This window comes from Triturus cristatus, chromosome 2_2, assembly GCF_964204655.1.
Source record: "Triturus cristatus chromosome 2_2, aTriCri1.1, whole genome shotgun sequence".
Lineage (NCBI taxonomy): Eukaryota > Metazoa > Chordata > Amphibia > Caudata > Salamandridae > Triturus > Triturus cristatus.
The window spans coordinates 75,106,631-75,126,684 of record NC_140582.1 but is presented as its reverse complement, the minus strand read 5'-3'; the positions used below and the strand labels follow the sequence as shown (position 1 = coordinate 75,126,684).

The 20,054-nt window shown below is 50.2% G+C and overlaps 1 protein-coding gene across 1 annotated transcript in view; it reads right to left on the bottom strand.

Annotated features, from left to right (window-relative positions):
* Positions 1 to 20,054, bottom strand: part of LOC146861879 (uncharacterized) — a 241,267-nt gene that overhangs the window by 56,535 nt on the left and 164,678 nt on the right. Inside the window, exon 4 of the mRNA XM_085641050.1 lies at positions 11,676 to 11,786. Within this exon, the coding sequence (XP_085497176.1) occupies positions 11,676 to 11,786 (111 nt within the window). The remainder of the gene's footprint in view (positions 1 to 11,675; positions 11,787 to 20,054) is intronic.

Here is a 20,054-nt window from a genome sequence, read left to right as displayed (position 1 = left end):
ATACTCTGCAAGTTCCTGGCCAGCAGGCTGATGCGAGTGGTCTGAATGATCGTACATTCGGACCAAACCAGTTTTATCCCAGGGAGGAGACCATGTACAACCTTTGGCGCCTGCACCAGATCACACACATGCTTGCCCCATCTACAGACACATACGTGGTGACGTCCCTGGATAAAGAAAGGGCGTTTGACATGGTAGGATGGCAGTACCTGTTGGCAGTCCTACAGCACATGGGATTCAGCCCCAAATACATGGAATGGGTGAGACTGTTATACTTGCAGCCGCTGGTTCCGGTTTGTCCAGAGGGACTAATATGGACCCTTGGGAAGGGGAACACGGCAGGGTTGTCCTCTATCCTCTATATCATTTGCTCTCGCAATGGAGCTGGTGGCTTGCGTGCTCCACACCAGGCTTCACACATGGGGGGGTCATCCGGGTGACAGCCCACATGTGGTGTCCCTGTACCCTGTTGATGCACTGATCTATTTATGGGATGATGCACACGAACAGGGCAAAGACCATATTGTTTCCCCTGGTGGGACTGCTGCAGGGAGACACAGAATTCCCACTGCAGCTGGGCTATCCTGGGAACTGGAGGCTTTTAGATATTTAGGGATCTGGATAGTGCGAGACCCGAAAGCTCACTATGCACTCAATATGGAGAGGATGGTGGAGGGGCTGGCTCGGTTGGTTGTGTTCTGAAAGACGCTTCAACTTTCTGTAATGGGAGAATCTCCGTGGCAAAAATGGTTTTTCAGCCGCGTTGTCTCTACGTCCTGCAGAACACAATGTGCCTAATCCCTCCCACGACCTTTGTACGGCTGGACAGATTGTTAGGCCACCTGGTTTGGGCAGATGGTAAAAGTCATGCTCAAGCTCCCTTGGCGGAGTGGGTGTCTTGGACTGCCAGACCCTTTTCCATCCTAGGCAGCATCACAACTTCAGAATGCAGTGCAGTGGTTGGACGAAGAGCTGAAATGGGAAAAGGCCCTCCTGCTGGAAACTATGACCTCCTACATGCTTCAGGAGGTTCTTATGATGGGATATATGGTACATGATTCTCTCCCTTATTTGCTGTGCCAGATGAGTAGCATGTGACATAGAGTAGGGATGGTGGTCTTGCAGAGGGCGCCCTATGCCGAGTACTTGCCCCTATGGAGATCAGAAGTAGGCCTCGGAGATGTATATGTGTGTTAACTATATACTTGCTAAAGTCCAACAGTTTAAGCTCCTTTCATAAGTCTGCCAGTTCTGATTCTGAACCAAGCTCAACCAGAACGCCATGACTTGTAATTGTGCTACCATATCGTGGTATTCAAAGTCAGGAGTGGCTAGGGATCTCGCATCTATAGGCAGGTGAAGTTTATTTAATGCCATCCGTTGTTGTCCTGCTCCCTAGATTAGATCAGTCTGTAACACAATAAGATCATTGAAGAAAGGCCTCTGGAGCTGCAGCTGTATGTTTGTGAAAAACTAAAGGAACCTTGAAATCAGCACCATCTTAGATAATGTTATGCATCCTATCACAGACAGAGGAAGCTTGATCCAGGATGCCATCGTTGGTTGGCAGATGTGACCACTCTTCCGAGGTTCCGAAGGACAGTGTAGTCTGAGCTCTCACCCCAGATATTTGAATATATGTGTTCTACTAGGACCAGTCCTTGCACAATCTCCTGACATAGCTTTTTCCTCCCAAAGTTACTGTATTGAAATGTTGCAAAACAGAACAATCATAAAGGACTTGCCAGTTTGCAGCAATTAGCTCAAATAAAAGCATTGAGCTGGTTAAGAGACAGTGAATTTGGAACAAAAAAGAAATACGCCCCCTCCCCCCGCCCCCACCTCTGCACCCTGGAACTTCTCTCACCTCCTGCTTAAAGGTTACACAAACAACGTGAATGTCCAATCCACTGATATCAGCATAATAATGATACATCATCTTTTGCTGCTAGGAAATAAACATTAAAAGTACAGTTGGTCCCTCCCCACTAAGACATCAGTCTGAGTGAGCGCAGTGATCTAGGACCGCCAAACTAGTTTTTGTATCCACCAGGGCTTTCTACTGTCTGACAAACGTAGCTCATACCATGAGGCCCCAACACTAACATCTGCTTAGCTTTAGGAGCACATTGAAAATAAGCCTCCAGCCCCCAGGCGACAATTAATCATAGCAAGTGGGGCAGAGCCCCAGAATGATGGTAGCAGGTTCAGGCCGCAGTGGGTATCCAATTACTCCGCTAATGAGGCTAAGGATTTATTTCCAGAAGGATTGTAACCTGGTGCATGCCCACCACATATGCAAAACGTCACCATCTTCAGCACAACCTCTCCAACACAGCCCATCTGCTGTTGGATACACTGACTTATAGCTTTATCACCAGTCTCAGTAATCAGTAAGACACAAGATTTCGCTTTGTTAACTACAGGACTTGAGACATTGTTAAATCTGTCCAATTCACTAAATAGTAATGGAAGGCCCTCCCTTGCATTCCTCATTTACAGGGCCATGTCATCTTCGTATAGTGAGCTGGCATGTTTGTAACCACTCACCTGACCGCCTGGACTAAGGGTTTCATTGCCAACGCAAAAAGCAGCTGTAACAATGAGCAGCCCTATCATGTTCTCTGCTGCAAAAGCTGGAGATCAGATATCGTTTTGTCAGTCCTGAGGAGAGCTGTGTGAACCATGTAAAGCAACTGCACCTTTTACTGTTTTGCATCACTGCTTTGAGATATCCCCAGTCTAGGGTATCAAAGGTCTTCTCCATATCAATTGAGGTCACTGATGCCCATTTCGCTTATTGTAGGATGTGCCATTTGGCGGCCTCAGCTAGATACACCAGAAATCCAATCTTAACAATAGATCAGCTGCATCGGTTTTCATTTCAACTAATTCATGGACGAGCTCAGCTACATCAGACACCGTTTGTGACACACTTTCAGGCTTTTTTTCTGATCAGCTCTTAGCAAGCTTAGGTCCAATACAACAGAGTTGGTCTGTTTTTCCAGCACTGACTTGATGTCTTTAAGGGCCTGTATAATTTTTTTTTTTTTTTTTTTTTTTTTAAGGGCCTGTATAATTGAACTGAGTTTGTCCACACTGTATGCAAGTACTGGGATGATAATCAAGTGAATTGGCTCCAATCTTGTCTTGTCAGGCTGCAAGTCTGGTGAAATCTAGCGTATTCTGATCTTGGATTGTTTGGGCTTTGCTTTTTTAAACTTAGGCTGCTGAGGCTTAGCCTACAATGTATCCAACTCTGGATGCCAATTTATTGGTATGGCATGTTCACAACGCCTCAGGTGTGTTTTTTCACTTCACTTTTTATCCCTCGTACCTCTAGATTCCAGCAGGTCATTTTTAGGTCTCGCCTAGCGCAGCGCACATGCGCTGCCCTAGGAGAGGGCTCTTGGAATCACTTCAGACTTCCAAGAGCCTTCTCTGTGTGGGTGTGCCTCCTCTCACACATCCCATTGACCTTTGCATGTGGCTTTCAATAATTGAAAGCACGCAAATGGCCAAACACGGGTGCATGTCCCGCCTTTCCTCAAAACTTTCATTCCCACGGCCTAGGGGGTCTCGGGAGCGCGCACGGTGCCATCTGTTCTGGATCAGGTTTCTAATTAGCTTTCACTTTGAGTATTTTTTCTCTTGCATTCTGTTTTCCTCTGATATCTGCCTGAAATGTTTTAGTGTTTTCTCACGCTGTCTTTTTCTCTGTAGATCCAATTTCCCTGCTCTGTGTCTGGTTCCTGTGTGTTTCGCTGATTCCTCCCTGTACTCTGTCCATGTCTCATCCGGGCCATTTCTTTCTTGGAACCCGACTGCTTCTTGCTTACTTTCTCCCTCTCTCCACGTAGGTCTCCCTTTCCAAGTCATCTGCCTGTGTAACCCAGCCTTTCCCAATCCCTGCTCGGCGCTTGTACCTTCCCTCTCCCATGCTCCGTCCTCCTCTTCTCCTTCAGTCAGGCGGGGCTCCACGCGCTCCTCCTCCTGCTGCTCGCTGTTCCTGGTGGCGAACCAGGCTGCCTCCCTCTCTTCTCTGTTGTCTCGGATCGCCTCTCGCCCCTGGACATTGTATGCTGCTGCCTCCTGCTGCCTGAGTCCGGGGAGCACGGCTCAGTTAACAGTCCTCCCTGCCTGGTGACTGTATGGGCTGCTGGGCTGCACTCACCGTGACAGTCTGGTGCCCGGCTAAACCTCTCCTGCCCTCGCCCAGAGCCCTTAGCCCGGTATGCCCTGCACGCACTGGCACAGCTCGGTCTTCATACCTGCCCTGTGCACGTATGCAGTTAACCAGGCAACGGAGGGAGCAGTGCATTGCATGCTCGTAGGGGCACGGCACACTTACTGCCCTGCTCTGGCCCCTCGCTTCGCACCCCAGGGACGTACAGCTAACCAGGCGGCTCCTCCCCTGTTGGACCTGCCGCTCACCCCGAGGGTCAGCACCACCCGCCTTGTGCCTACAGCGGCATTCCCAGGTGCTTGTGTGGGTACAGCTCCGGCCAGGCTCCAGGGTGGTGGAGGGGAGTGTACCTTGTGGCGCTGAGCCTTTTTGTGTGTGCTTCCTTTAGTGAAGATCAGGGAAGTGAGTACCTTGGGTTGTTGACAACGATAGTTCTAAGTGAAATTTTGGTTTCTGTTTGCACATATGTCATGCTGTATATGCATTAGCACATCCAATGTAGGATTTCTACCCACTACCCATTGACTTTTGGCACAAGCTGACTGCCCCCCACCCACTCAACAATGGGCTAACCCACCTACCGAGCATCAGTATAGCTCCCGACACCAGTGCACTTGCTTACTACAGCATGGGACACCACCTTCAGCAAGAGCCCTAATAGCAGTGTCCCCAACAGCAACAACCCCAGATGTTATGGTCTGTGCTGATCTGTTGTGGGTGAGTGCGCTAGTGGTGGGGCGGCTGCACTGATGCTCTGTGGATGAGTTGGCTGACTTTTGCGTAGATGAGGATTTTGCTGACAGGTGCGTGGATGCACAGCATGGGCAGAGTATCATCCTCTCCTTATGGCTGATAGCCCCCTGCACTGTTGGAGATGGAAAGCCTGCACTAATAGTGGGTGTGTGGAGCCTGTGCTGATTGTGGGTGTGCAGTGCTGGTGCGTGGTGGCTGTGTTAATGGTGGATGGAACACCATGCTGATAGGTAAGCTGGTATACTGATAAAACTAGGGCTGCTGATGTTAATCTGTGGGGTGAGTGGCACGTGGCCCACTGCTTTGGTTGTAGTTACTCTGTCCTAGCAAGAACTGCATGTGTGTAACTTTGGCCCCCTGCAGGGTGACCCTGACCATGGAGGAAGCGGCTGCCAAAATTATCCAATCCAGCGCATGTTCGTCTGAGGGTACTCTACCACAGGGATCCCCGATGGCACCAGTATTTTTACTTGCAGCTCTGGGGAGCCCCTAAAGAAACATGCATTATAAAATACACACCTGTGCATGTGCTACGTGGGGTAAATGCAACGAAATCTACTTTTACGTGGCTGCCCCACTTCCCAATTTACAAAACTAGGATTTTATATAAAGTAAGGCACTGCGACGTCAGGCAGTGTGTGTTGTTTCCTGCTCCTGGCCCTTTCTCAGTGAGTTACTGAAGTAGAAACAAGGCCTTCCTCTGAACATTTGCAGATACACACCTGCTGCCTGTGCCTTCGCTGCGCTGTCATGAGCACGCTTCATAAGGCAGAACAGGTTGGCATAAACAGCCAGGCCATACCTCTTTTCTACAGCAGACTGCTGCACAGGGCGTTTCCCTCTTTTTATACAGAAGTCATCGCATGATATGGCCGAATTTGTGTAACTGGGCCTTGAAGGATTGGCATAGCCAATAGGTCTCGCCTTTAGGACCTTAAAACTATTTAGTTATGCAGCACAATATCCTCGGTGCAACAACATCAACTTGTGCATGGCTAAACACATATAAGGTCCCCAAAGGCGAGACCTATTGGCTATGCCAATGCTAGTTTCTCCTTCTTCTCTTACCTGAACCCCCCTTTGGTCATCTTCAGAAGATCGTTGTGCCACAGATCGCCACAGCTCACATTTCGTACCATTGTGCCTCAGGACTTGGGGCTGGATAGGTGGCTGCAACTTCATGTGCACCCTAGGTCTGTTCACTCTGTTGGCATATTTGTTTAAAGAACTGAGTTTCCTGTCTGACCTTGGACGCTCCTCTGCTAAGCGCCACACCTTGTTTCTCATGTGGTCCAAGCTGTGCAGCGCACAGATTTGTCACCAATGGACTCAATATATTAATTTATCATTGTAGGGCTCAACCCATGTTTCCGAGCTGCTAGTCGTTACCATTCTTGACACTTGTCCACTGTTTTCAGGACAGGGAATGTCGCCCAACTCCAGGGGTTATCTATGGCTACCTGATGTGTCCCACAAAGCATCCTGCTGACCCTCGATGGTGAGGGCTCAACTAAATTTCCCCATGAACCTCTTTTGACTTCCCACTACTGTCAACAACACAACCCTCGATTCCTTTCATTGGTCACTCCATTAAATGCTTTGTTAATATTTGCCAATATCTGTTGTCTGGACTGCGTCCCTCCTTTCTCTCCCATGTGGTACCACTGCCCGTGCTAACTTTTTGGTAGTGTCTTTGCCCAGTCTGAGTCTGTTTAAGTATTTCTCAGCACTAGGGTTTTGCTGACCACTTTGCAGATGGAGGCCCTGTTGTGCTCATAGATGCTGACCATTCTTGCCTTGTATCTGCCCCAAATTGTTCAATCGGGCTCTTCCAACTCCTGTACAGGAAAGCGCGGTCTGCTTGCTCGACCAATATTTCGCCACCTGAGCCTTTGTCAGTCTGTTAGCCAAGGTTTCTATCTGCCGCTGCAGGCTCCCTGCAGCACAGGCCCATATGGGGGAACCTGGCTGGCTACCGCTCACCAGTACAGGCAGCCAGTGCCCCTCCAAGTATAATGGCTTCTGTTGTGTCCTAATGCTCCAATTTTAGCATCATTGAGGCATTCACATCCTTACCAAGCTGTTAGCCGAAAGCCTGCAGGTTGTCATCTTCTTTCTAGTCCTTACAAAACCCTCCCACCAAATAGGGGGATACAAAGATTCAAAAATATGATTGAAGAGTCCATAGCAGCACCTAAGGATCCCATGATCAGTTAGTCATACAGTTCATCATCCAATTTCTTCTCAGATAAAAATAGGGAAACTAAACTCAACTCCAGCGCCGACGCGCATTTCGGTGTCTAACCCTGCTGTGGGTCACACCTTCTTCAGGGTGCTCGGGTCATGTGGGAGACACACGGAGTGATGCGCCTAGAGGGAAACAACAGTAATAAGAGGATACACATATTCAGTATTAAACATTCAGAAAAATCAGGTTCTCGCTTTCTATGATCCCGAGGTCATCTGACTCCCATTTTGTCTTTCCAGGTACTTGTGTCTAACGAAAAACATTAGTGTCACTGTCTTATCTTGGATTCTGGGTATCTTGGCTACTGCCTCAAAGACCAATCTGAGTGTGATTTTCAAATTTTTGACACATTTTCTTCCTTCGGGCACGTGTGTATCTCAGAGGTCTCTAAGGTGATCTGCATGTTTTTAACCAATGAGTTCACGGGCGCTTCATACTATCTTTGTGTCTTCCAAGTGGGCACGCACCCTTGTTTAGTAATTATTTGCTCATCTTGTACCCTGTAACTGTGCCTTCCTAGTTATCAGTCGTCCCAGTCGTCCCTGTCACAGGGATGTTGTGTATCTCCACACTCTGATTTTTTGGAATGTTTAATACTGAATATGTGTATCCTCTTATTACTGTTGTTTCCCTCTAGGCGCATCACCCCTTGTGTCTCCCACATGACCCGTGCGCCCTGAAGAAGGTGTGACCCACAGCAGGGTTAGACACCGAAACGCGCGTCGGCGCTGGAGTTGAGTTTAGTTTCCCTGTTTTTATCTACCCTCCTGAGAAGAAATTGGATGATGAACTGTATGACTAACTGATCATGGGATCCTTAGATGCTGCTATGGACTCTATTTAATCATATTTTTGAATCTTTGTATCCCCCTATTTGGTGGGAGGGCTTTGTAACCATTTTTACATATATTTAAAAATAATGTCGTTTTGTTATATAGTGATTGTTGAAATGGTAGTATGTAAGAGTCTGTCTGGATATGTGTCTGGGTTATGTTGACTGAGAGGTCGTGTGTGTGTGATGTTGGATGCACTTGGAATGTTGATACTTCTCATGTTTTCTATCATTTTGACAAAACAAAATAAATAAATGTGACTTGTTAGCACATTATGTTGTCTATATCATAATTTGGAAGGCCAGGATAGTTGGGCTGTCTTTATTTATCAGTGACTGTTTTGCTTTATATGTATTATCATACAGGCAGAGGGATTTCCTTTGTAATTATTGTGACTATTTCCCCAGCCCTCCCTGCCTGCTATCAGCTTCAGGGGGCCCCTTCCGTGTGAGTGGTAGAGAAACTGTAGAGAGCATATATCGCTCCACTGGCTCCAAGCCACCCCCGCTTAGGCTAGAATGGTGCAAGGCCGCACGGACCTGGGGCATAACATTGAGATAAATTAACAAGCAACCAGTACTGAAAGCAAATTAAGAACATTAACCAGGCACAGTTCTAGACCTGCTTTTTTTTATTTTCTGCTGCCTGAAATCAAAACACCAAAGATTAAAGCAAACCGAGAAGTCAGATATAAGGACAGACTTTAGATAGGTTAAATGTTTTGGTCAGTTCAGACATATAGGTAAGACAAGAGGTGTTAGGACTTCTTCATTAGGCACATTTTATATAACCCCCTTTTATGTTCTCACAAACGGTGGGGCATGAGGTGGGTGAATAAGAGGCCACTCCCAGACCCATCGCTGGAGGGGCATATAGCAAGAAATAAAGCACCATTAGGACTGTTCATTGAAAGGGCAATTGCGGCTGAACAACAGGTATGTGAATTTCTATACACTCCACAGTCAGCTTTTCTTACCAAAGTCAGAGGGAAAGCACAAGTAGTATTTGGACTATGCAGAAAAACACTAGACTGTCAGCAGGCAATCAGAATGTGAGCAGTAACTGATGATAAATGGCTGCACTCCAATCACTTTGGTTTATGCCAGGGTAGTTTCTCATCTTCCTACTTTGCTTGCAGTTTCTGCTTTCTGGTCAGGTTTGCCAAAATTTTTACAGGCTGCTGTGTGCCCGCCCCATCAAATGGCTTGGATCTGGTAAGGCCTTGCTCAACCGCACCAAACCACTGCATCAAGCTGTGTTTCTAACAATATTTTGCGGAGAGTCTAGAATGCTCAGCTTTAAATAGCTCTAAAGCAAGTATCCTGATTGGGTGTGATTTCACTCGTATCCCAAACTCATACATGAAGTATTCACATTGCGGGTGATATCAATGCATAATTTGCTGTCAACCTTGTTAAGTTACCTTGAGTTGGGGGGAAAACCCAACTCCTGCTTCATCTGTTAAACCTACCTCTTCACATAGAAACCCACAATGGCCAGCCTTCAAATCCCTATCTCCCCAGATCTGGCTGACATACTCAACCCCCTCAAAGCCACTTCTTATGAGGGTCAAGCCTTACCATAATCCTTCACCACAGCTCACTCTGAGGATGGTCTCTTATCCCTACTGACCACTGTCAATGCATCCATCACTCAAGGTATTTTCCCAGAAGCTCTCAAGACAGGCCAGATCCTACCACTCCTAAAAGAAACCTACAGTAGGCCTGGATGACCATGTCAACTAGCGGCCAATAACTCACCAACTATTTATTTGCAACATAGTTGAAAAAGCAGTCTATGTTCATTTCTAAGATCACATCAGAGCTAATCATCTCCTGCATGAATTCCAACCTGATTTCAAATCACGTTGTTGCAAGGAAACTGCCACCTTACACATCATAATTGGTGCCCCCTTGACCACAGATGAAGATGACCTCTGCCTCCTGATAATGCTGGACCTCTCAGCTGCCTTTGAAACAGTCGACCATCCCACCCTCATACACGCCCTCGAGTTGTAAATGGGATTTACCAGCAATGTCTTTCACTGGTTCTTCCCCTACCTTTCCATCTGACATCAGTTTGTTTACTTGGGCATCTCCAGATCAGAAAAGATCCCTATGTGGCATGCCCCAGGGTTCCATACTGTCTTCTCTGATCTTCAATCTTCACATGGAGCCACTTAGTGCTCTACTCACAGATAGGAGATCATGCTTCAACAATATGCCTATAATATACAACTCTACTTGAAAGCCTCCTCTGCTTCAGAAGTCCGCTGCCCAACACACTGCTCTCACATCATCCAGGCCAGGACGTCCAGTGGCTACCCGAAGCTCAACCCAACCAAAAGTGAATTCCTGCTTTTTGCCAAGTGCAACAAACAAGATACAGTATAAATCATACTCAATGGCATGAATCTTGACAGCTTCGTACCCAACTCTCACCGAATGCCAAGCCCATTGGATTCAACCTGAACACCAACCTCACCCTCAAGGACCACACTGTCCAAAACAAACACACGGCTGGTACTATTTCTCCATTCTAAAGAAAGTCAAACAGTTTATTCCAGAAAACAACTTCAGCTCTGCTCTTCAAGAGCTTGTACTCTTGCACTTGGATGGTGGTAATGTCCAGCTCCAGACTCCATACTGACACCCCTTAAGGGCATCCTACATGCGGCAGCACGTCTCATCCAGGTTGTGAAGAAATATAATCACACCACCCATATCCTGATTGAACTTGCCTGCCCACACTATCGTCAAAACCAGCTGCATTATTTACAAAGCTATCATGACCAGCACCCCCGCTTATCTTGCAGACAAGCTCACAATTTCTGATGGTTCTTGGCGTACCCTCAGACAGGACACCATCAGATTGCAGTGGCGCTCTTTTATTCCATCATAATGTCTGCAAAAGCAACCACTAAAGCTATGACAGGTGTTGGGATCATGAAATTACTGAAATCTGAGACAGCATTGATGGGGAGCTCAACCAGAAATAATGACACCAATATGGAGTTGTCACAGACTGGAACATCAATTTTCCTAGTCCTGTCCCACACTCATCAGTATTAAGGGACGGTGAAAGATCAAGATCCAATAGTTGTCAACACTGCTCATTGCCCAAACACAGACGAGAAGTGCCAGTTTCATCTCCAGAAGGAAATGCAGACTGTAACAGGTAATCAAGCTTTGCTATTCAATAAGTGGAGTGGACGATGTTGCTGCTCCTTTCATCTGACAGTTTACTAGGCAATAGTGTTACATCAGCTGACTTCAAACACGCTGGGGGAGACCCGCTTTCAAAGGATAAATCATTTCAACCACAGTGAAAGTCCCCTAAAAGGTTTGAATAATATGAAGGTAGGAATTAATGTGGGGTGCCTGGAAAATAGGGTAATCTCAATACAGCTCAACATATGGGGAAATAACATACATGAGACAGGTGGAAGCTGCACCCAGAAGGTTCAAATAAATGATTACTCATGCCTGGTTAACTCGATCACTTTCCTGAAATAACCTAACCATCAGAATGGTAGCGGGAATTAGGAATATGAATACTTAGTCGTTCACTAGGGAGAATAGAGTGGAAACTCTCAGGCAACTGGTTCTTCTGAATACAATCTCAATTGTAAAACATTCAATTATCTGTTCCTAACCTGTTGTTTGGTGGGTGGTGCTTTCCCTCAGGTCTACGTCTTGAAGATCCTTTAAGCACTGCTTTTCTTCTTTGCTTTTTTTGACCGAACCACGATGGGAAATTTCTGCACCTGTAAAAGCAAACAAAAATGCCCCATGTACATTCTCATATGTACAACTTCACTCTAGCAGTGTTTCTATATTAACTATGAGCAACTTCCTTCTTCTCTTTGGAAATTGCAAAATGTCTCTCTCTGATAGATATGCCATACTTTAGTTAACTTTAAATCACCAATTATGTCCTTCTGGTTCTGAGTTTATTGTTTTAAATATGCTTCATCTCTATTCACAGGGTAAGGTAAGTTCATCTACCAACTTTATTTGGAAAAGATTTACATGAACAGTGTGTAACTGAGTGACCTCATTGAGAATAATCTTTAAAATTAAATTAAGGTTCAGAATGAACTTTGAAAATCTGGCGATAGAGGTATTGTGCTCGATATGAGACTTGCTATATAATCAATAAGCCATTTAAGTAAAAACATCAACCTCCTCCCAATGCCATATCATTTCAAAATTAATTTAAATGTCACATTTTGAAAGTAGTCTTGATGAATTTGCAAGAGTATGATTTTTTGGGATACCTGTAAAAACATGAAAATGGATTTGGAGTTTTGTTTTAAGGGGCCTTAAGTACTTCACAAATTAAGAAAAGGAAGCTTGGGCTGTCCACATACTGAAACGGAACTGTGCAAGATGTGAGGTTTCGTGAAATTTCAAAGATGACATAGTCAAGAAGAGACTCAAAGCATGCATGTTTGACATGAATAGCTTCAGTCTGCAAAGTCGTAAAAGAATCCTTGGAAAAACAGCTGCTCACCCACCTTACAACAAAGAATGTCATGGCTACACGCGTTTCCTGTGATCTATTAATAGTAGTCCAACATAGTTCATACATACCTTTATTTACTATGCAAAGGGGAAGGAGTCCTGAAAGTGCAGTACATAGCATTGTTATTATGAAATCTGTTTATTGGCATTTTGTAGATGTGATCACAGAACATGGTACATTTGAGCAACCTAATGGTTAATGATTGAAATAATACCAATGATACATCTGTAGGCATGAGTATGGTAACAAACAGGATCAAGTGCTACACGCACTTATTGGGGAAAACGAACATTACGGGCCTCCCAGCCAACACCATTATCTCAACAGTCCCCTTTTGCTCTCACGTCGTCGGGGAGCTTCCCCTGAAGGAGCCACTCATAATTCACCCGTACTTCCCTATTGTATTCCTCTGAACAGTTCTCTTAAACAGCAAGAACAGAGGGCAGAACAACAAGTGCCTCAACATAACAATAGCAGCAATTTCGGCATTTGTGGTAACATCCCCATGTTTCGTCCCCTGGCCCGACCCCCCTCCATCAACCCCACATCCCCGTGTGCAGACAGCTCTATTGATAGCATCTCTCTGCTCCCCGGTTCCTCACCTGATCAGCTAAGGCCCTTACGACCCTGGTCATGCCTGACTCCCGCTCCGACCTCCGCCCCCCTCCTCCTCAAAAAGTGGATCCCCAGTGTGCGTTTCACAGGGTCTTAGGGTGTCCCCATCTAGTTGTGTCAGGGTCTGCAAGAGTGTATTCCACTGGTTCGCTATAGGTGTTCGCCTGAGGCCCATCGTTTCCTCCCTCAAGAGGGCCGTGCCCTCCGCTCCCGCCAACACCAGCATTGAACTCCGCCATGCTCGTGCTCGGGGGGGGGGGGGGGGGGGTTCTGCTGCCTTCCAACGTTTGGTAATCAACCGCTTCACCACCACCAGGCCTAGGTCGAAAAATCGAGAGGCAACCTTCGTGGAAGGGGTTCTACGAAACAGGTGTAGCAGGCAGACCGACCACTCCGGCGGCGCCAGCCTACCCGTGCAGGCACTAAGTGCTTCGTGCACCACCCGCCAGTACACATCCAGCACGGGGCAACTCCACAACATGTGAACCTGTCCAGCGCCCTGCAGCGTGGACAACTCGCGTCTGCGCGATGGAAATACCTATTTATAGAGTCAGGTGTGAGATATGCTCTGTGTAGAATAAAGTATTGGATTTGACGGAACCGCATGTTCCTGGGAATCCGTGTGGGACCCTGCAGCGCTCTGCTCCATTCCTTGTCAGCCATGGGACGGTCCAGGTCCGTCTCCCATTTGCGGCGCAGCGGGGACAAGTCAGTCGCCGCATGCGTGCGCAGGGAAGCTGCGAACCACCGTATCATATGTCTCCCCCGCCCCATGACATGCAGATATTGCATCGTGAGGTGCTGCTCTGGTTCCTCTTTAAGATCTCCCCATCGGCTCGCCAGCGTCGAGATAAGCGAACGGTGACAGAGGAATTGGCCAGTTGGTAACCCTGTCTCCTCCGCCAACAAGGCGAATGGAACAAGAGCACCATCTCGGTAGAGGTCCCCCAATGTGTAATATCCGCCGCATGCCAGTCTGCTAGTTCAGTCGAGCGCAGCACCCCCCGCCCACTAGGGGAGCCCTCTATCGGCATGGCAGGGGCATAAGGGATACATTTCCGGGTTAGGGGAAGGGCACGGCGGTAGCATTTATAGGCCACTTTAACAAGTAGGGGCCCAGGCTTAAACACCTTTGCGGTCGGATGGAATGACGCAGTAATGTCAGCCAGAGGGATAGGGGGTTCCGCGGTCGCCGTGTCGTCCCGCTCTCTGTCTACCAGCCACCTGGCCACCCATTGTAGTTGCGCTGCTAAATAATAATGCGCGAAGCACGGCATCGCGAGTCCCCCCTGGCCCGTGGGGAGGTATAACTTGGGTAGTGCCACTCTGTGGCGTGCATTACCCCACACAAAATCCCGGAGCGAACGCTCCAAGGTTGCAAAGAAGGATGCCGGAATATATATTGGCAGGTTAGCAAAATAGTATAGGAGTCTGGGCAGAACCACCATTTTAACTAAAGCGATGCGCCCCGTGACCGTGAGGGAAAGGGTACCCCAAAACCGCATCTGGGCCCTGACCGCTGTTACTGCCCTACCCAAGTTGCCCTCTACTAGATCAGCTGGCTGCCTATATATTTGGATGCCCAAATAACGGAGGGTGTCGGGTTGCCACTTGACTGGCACACCCCCCAAGCAGTATTGCGGATCCAGAGTATCAGCCCGGAACGTATAAAGACACGACTTAGCCGCGTTGGAGAGCCAGGTCCCCGGAGATGTGCTCCACATCTTTGATGAAGACCAGGAGGTCATCCGCATATAGGGAGACCTGATGAGTCGCGTCGCCCATTGGAATGCCACCTGTCAATACTCTCCGTAGGGTAGCAGCCAAAGGCTCTATTGCGAGCGCAAAAAGGAGGGGCGAGAGAGGGCACCCTTGTCTGGTACCACGACCAATCGGGATGGCGTCGGAAATGTATGGGCCGGTTCTCACCCGCACCACAGGGTTTTTATAGAGGAGCGCCGCCATTTGGAGGAAACCGAGGCCTAGCCCGTAATGTGACAGCGCCGCCACCAGATACCCCCATTCAAGGCAGTTGAAGGCATTTTCAAGGTCCAATACCAAACAGCCTGCCCTCGGCCAATGCTGCGCTCCCTCTGCGGCTACTCGGAAAAACCTACGCAGGTTAAGAGAGGTGCTGCGTTTGGGCACAAACCCATTTTAGTCTTTATGCACCAACACTGGCACCGTTGGGGTCAGCCTCTCTGCCAGGACCTTGGCCAGGATTTTGTAGTCAGCGTTGAGAAGGGCAAGGGGGCGGTAGGACCCGAAGTTGGTAGGGTCATGCCCTGGCTTAAGTAAGGAGATCAGGTAGGCCTCCCTCATAGAGGCAGGTAAGGTAGCCTCCTCAAGGGCCGTGAGATATAGCGCATGCAGCCTAGGCACTAGGGACTCCCGATAGGCCTTATAATACTCCGCCGGAAGTCCATCCGTCCCAGGCGCCTTTCCAGAGGCCAGTGAAGCTACCGCCTCCCCTATCTCCTCCAACGTGAGGGGGGCCTCCAGCGTCTCCTGATGGGCACTCGGAACCGTGGGTAGACAGGCGGCCTCCAGAAACTGATCCAGATCCTCTGCCTGTCTGCGCCCTGTCGAGGTGTATAGGGCCGTGTAATGTGCTGTCAGTATTTGGTGGATCTCCCGCTGCGTATGTACCAGTGTCCCGTCCGGCCCACGAATAGATTCTATTGGTGCATGCACCGTCTCCTGTCTAATCAACCAGGCCAGTAACCGCCCCGCCCTATCAGATGTAGCATGGACCCTAGCCGAATGAGCAGCATAATTATGGCACCGTAGTCGCTCCATCAGCTCAGCATGTCGCGTCCGGAGTCGCGCCAGCCGAGTCGAATCCCGACCTCCTGCCTCACCATGGCGTTCACACGGCAGAAGGCGCGAATCCAGGGCAGCGAGCGATAACATGAGCTGCTTACGAATATTCCCCGTCGCCCCCAAGCATCCCATTCCGTCAGCGCGTTTCCCACCGTTCCCTCGTTGAGGTCGAAGAACTGCTCGATTGCCGTGCCTAGCGAGGCACGAAACTCCGCGTCCTCGAGAGCGGCCGGCTGCAATCGCCACGTCGGAACGGGGGGTCTTCCCGGGTCCCAGCAGAGACTCAGCCGGAGCGGATTATGATCCGAGTGGGTCCGGCCTAAGTATTCCGCCTGAGCTATCAGAGGGGTCAATGAGGGAGAGCCCACCACCCTGTCGAGGCGGTCATGAAGGTCGTGCACCGCTGAGTAATACGAGTAGAGACGATCGCTAGGATGCAGGGTACGCCATATATCATATAATGCCCAGCGCGCCAACCATTCTGTTAGATTCCTCGCGTTTGAGACCGCCTGTGTGCTGCGGAGTGGCGGATATGACCTGTCGAGGTGTGTGTCAAGCACCGCATTAAAGTCCCCGCCCAGCAGCCATGGAAGACCCACATACGGTGCCAGCGCCACCGAGAGTTGATCCAAGAACGACGATTGGTCGACGTTTGGGGCATAGAGAGAGCCCAGAAGTATAGGTTGCCCATTAAGTTTCCCCCTAACCAGCGTGTATCGCCCGGCGGGATCAACCACTGTGTCTGTGCATGTAAAAGGTGTACCCGCTCTTACCCAGATAAGTGTGCCCCGGGCATGTGCAGAGTATGTGGTCCCAAAAAGCTGCCCCCTCCATCTAGTACGTAGTTTATCTAGTTCTGGTTGGGTCATATGGGTCTCTTGGAGAAGGGCTATGGCCACCCTATGCCGTTGTAGGTAGGCGAAAACAGAATAGCGGCGCGCTGGTGTGTGCATACCTCTTATGTTCCATGTAACTAACGCAGTGTCTGCCATCGAGAAGGAGGAAGGACCACATGAAGCACAGGGCCAGGAGCGGGCCAGCCAAGGGGACGGACTACTACCACGGTTGTCATGGCTGCCTGCTGAAAGAACATAATGAACAAGAAAACTACAGTGCGTTGCTGAGTGCACTTAACTAAAACCAGAAACTGCAGAACTGCGAGGGCAAACCCCAGAACGGGCATTCGTCCAAACTTATAACTCAATTGCCTATAAAATACTAGGTCAGGTGTTTGCTAGTGGGCGCTAAGGGCAGAGTGATTGATCCCAAGTCATTAGAGCCTAATGTTACCCCTGTCTTCGCCTTGTGTGCCTTCTGAGTTGTCAGCTGTGTCAAAACACACCCCAGGGGTACGAGCGCGCCCACTGCCGCTGCCCACCGTCTATTGGCTGAATCATGTGCATCCCGTACCTTCCACTCCATGGGCGGGGAAATCTCTGTTGTCCCCCAACCCCCCGGGTCATCAGCGAAACCCCATCTAGTCCGCATGTATTAACACAAGGAGCCGCATTACATCAAAGAAGAAGACAGCAAGGTCCACAGCCCCGGTTCCCATGGGCATTCGGTGAGACTCACTTCACCTCCTCCCATCGCCAGTACTTGTCTGTGTCCCAGCAAGTTAGTGTTCACACAATAATGTCAGCAGTTTGAGGTGTCACCACTGGCAACATTTGGTCCTCTGAGAGTATGGCAGCTGGAGAGGAAGATCTGTCAGTCTCAGTATCACTATGTTCGCGGGCAGGCACATCCCCCTGACTGCTCACAGATCCCAATGTCGCCACCGCTTCAAGGGCTTCCTGGCGTTCCAGTCTCATCTTCTCTGGGCTAGGTGCTGCAGGAAGGCTCAGCCCTGCCCCTCCACGTCTTTCCCTCTGCTGGCGGCGTCGCGGCCGCCGCTCTCGACTCCCTCCAATGCCCGGGTCCAGAGGTTTCGGGCCACTGTGTTGTCCCGTTTCTTCCAGCCAGTCGCAGACCTCAGACGGGACGTCAAAGAAGTGTGTCCCCCCCTTCGTAACCACCCGAAGGGGCAAGGGGAACAACAGCGAATATGGGATCTGCAATTCGCGCAGCCAGCGCTTCACCTCTAGGTAATTACTTCTCCGCCTCTGGACCATCGCTGTGTAATCCGGAAACAGCATCACCGGGCCACCCCCTACCGTCAGGGCATCCATCTTCCTTGTTTCACGGAGTATCACGTCCCTATCGCGGTAGTTGAGGAGTCTGAACAGAAAGGGACGTGGCCTCGCCCCAGGGACAGGCCTCCGCGCCGGTACTCTGTGCGCCCGTTCCAATACAAACTGTGGGGAGAGCACCCCAGAGGGGAGTATGTCTCGCATCCACCCCTCAACAAACTGCTCCGGATGCCGACCCTCCTCACCTTCCAGTAGTCCCACCACACGTATGTTCTGGCGCCGGGAGCGGCCTTCCGCGTCCTCAGCACGGTCTTCCAAAGTGTTGACCCGATCGATCCAATCCTGTAAGGTTGCAGAGTGGCTGCGCACCACCGGCTGGACATCCTGCAGCAGCTGACACTGGCTAGCAACAGTGTCCGCTAATTTACGATGGTCAGCATGCAGTAGGGTAAAATTCACTGTGACTTTGTCAATACGAGATTCTAATGAAGCTCTAGTTTGTTCCAAGGTGTTGCCCAGGCGGTCCACCGCCGCCAGCATGGCGTCCATTTTGGCCTCCAGTGTCGACACCGGTGGCTCCGTACCTCCCTCAGAGCGACCAGACGCCAGACCCGGGCCCTCCACTCGAAGCCGGCTCTCGTTCTGCTTGTTCCGTAGCCGCCCCATGGCCAATTGCTGAGCTGACGGCATTCACGAATTCCGACAAGGTATTTCAGGTAGGGGTGATCCTGGGCAACACTGTGTTCAGGTAGCAAGGGGCCAACTTCCCACCTCCACAATCAGTCTCGGGGAAGGGCGGGGGTCTTGGAGTCCTCCTACTCACTAACGGCGCCCCTGTAGAGTCGGCTGCGTTTGGGCAGCCCCCTCCGTGGTGCGAGAGTGTCGTGCCCCAGTCACACGGGGTGCAGCCCGCGACAGAATCTCCCACCGCTTATCTCTTCTCGGACCCAACGATTGCGCCACTCACCAGCAGAGTCCCAGAACGCTCCTCCTCGGCTGTCAGCGCCGAGCGCCAGGCCAGGTAGTGCTCAAGGCTCTTCCGCGCCGTGTTCCCATGACCCTTCACCCGTGTCAGGGGCCGCTCCGCCACTCTCCGCCGACTTCGGTCTGTCCTCGCCAACCCGTGCCGACAGTCTGACCGGCGACTCAGCGCCTCCAGCGGGCGTCAGGCGTGAAGGGGATAGGGCCCATCCACAACTATGTGCCTCCCGTGGTTCGGAGCTCTAGGCAGCCACTCCGCCACGCAAAGGGTCCGCAGCTCCTCTTGTCTCTGCCACCAACCAGCACTAGGACTGCTCTCGGGTGCCAGGTCTCAATCCGCAATGTTGCTGGGGACTGGGTCTCAACAGCGCCGCTCAAGGCACTAGGGCGGCCTGACTCCCCATATTTACGTTCGGGGGCACCCAGTTGGGTCGCTCTTTCCGCGGCGCACACAGTCTCACCCACACAGTCACATCGGGTCCCCCGGCTCCAGACGACAGCCCCACACTCCTCACCCGGTCACTGTATCAGGCGACTGCCGAGGCCCCACCCAGGGGATCGCAGTTGGAGAGGGAGATCCTTTCTGCCCAAACGCTGGCCACCCTAGATCTTCTCTTCTGGTGCCAGCTCCGCCGTCCGTACTGCACAGCGCCGTCTTTTGTCGGGGATGACCTCCACAGCGAGTCCCATAGCTCCGACACTGCTCATATGTGGTGCCGTAGCTTAGTTTACCACCAGCTTCCCCGTGCCATGTTGTCTTTTGGGGCGTCGCCAGTGGCCCCGCAGATCACCAGCTGATCGTGCTCCGCCCGTGTCCGTGGCGCGCGGTGTGTGCGGCCTGGGCCCCGCGTGGCAGGCCGCGGTCCGTAGTAGCTTCCGCGGCCGGCCACCACCTCTAGCACGCTTCGTGCGTTGTGCCGGGACAGCCATCGGAGAAGGAATCTTCAGCGGGGAGG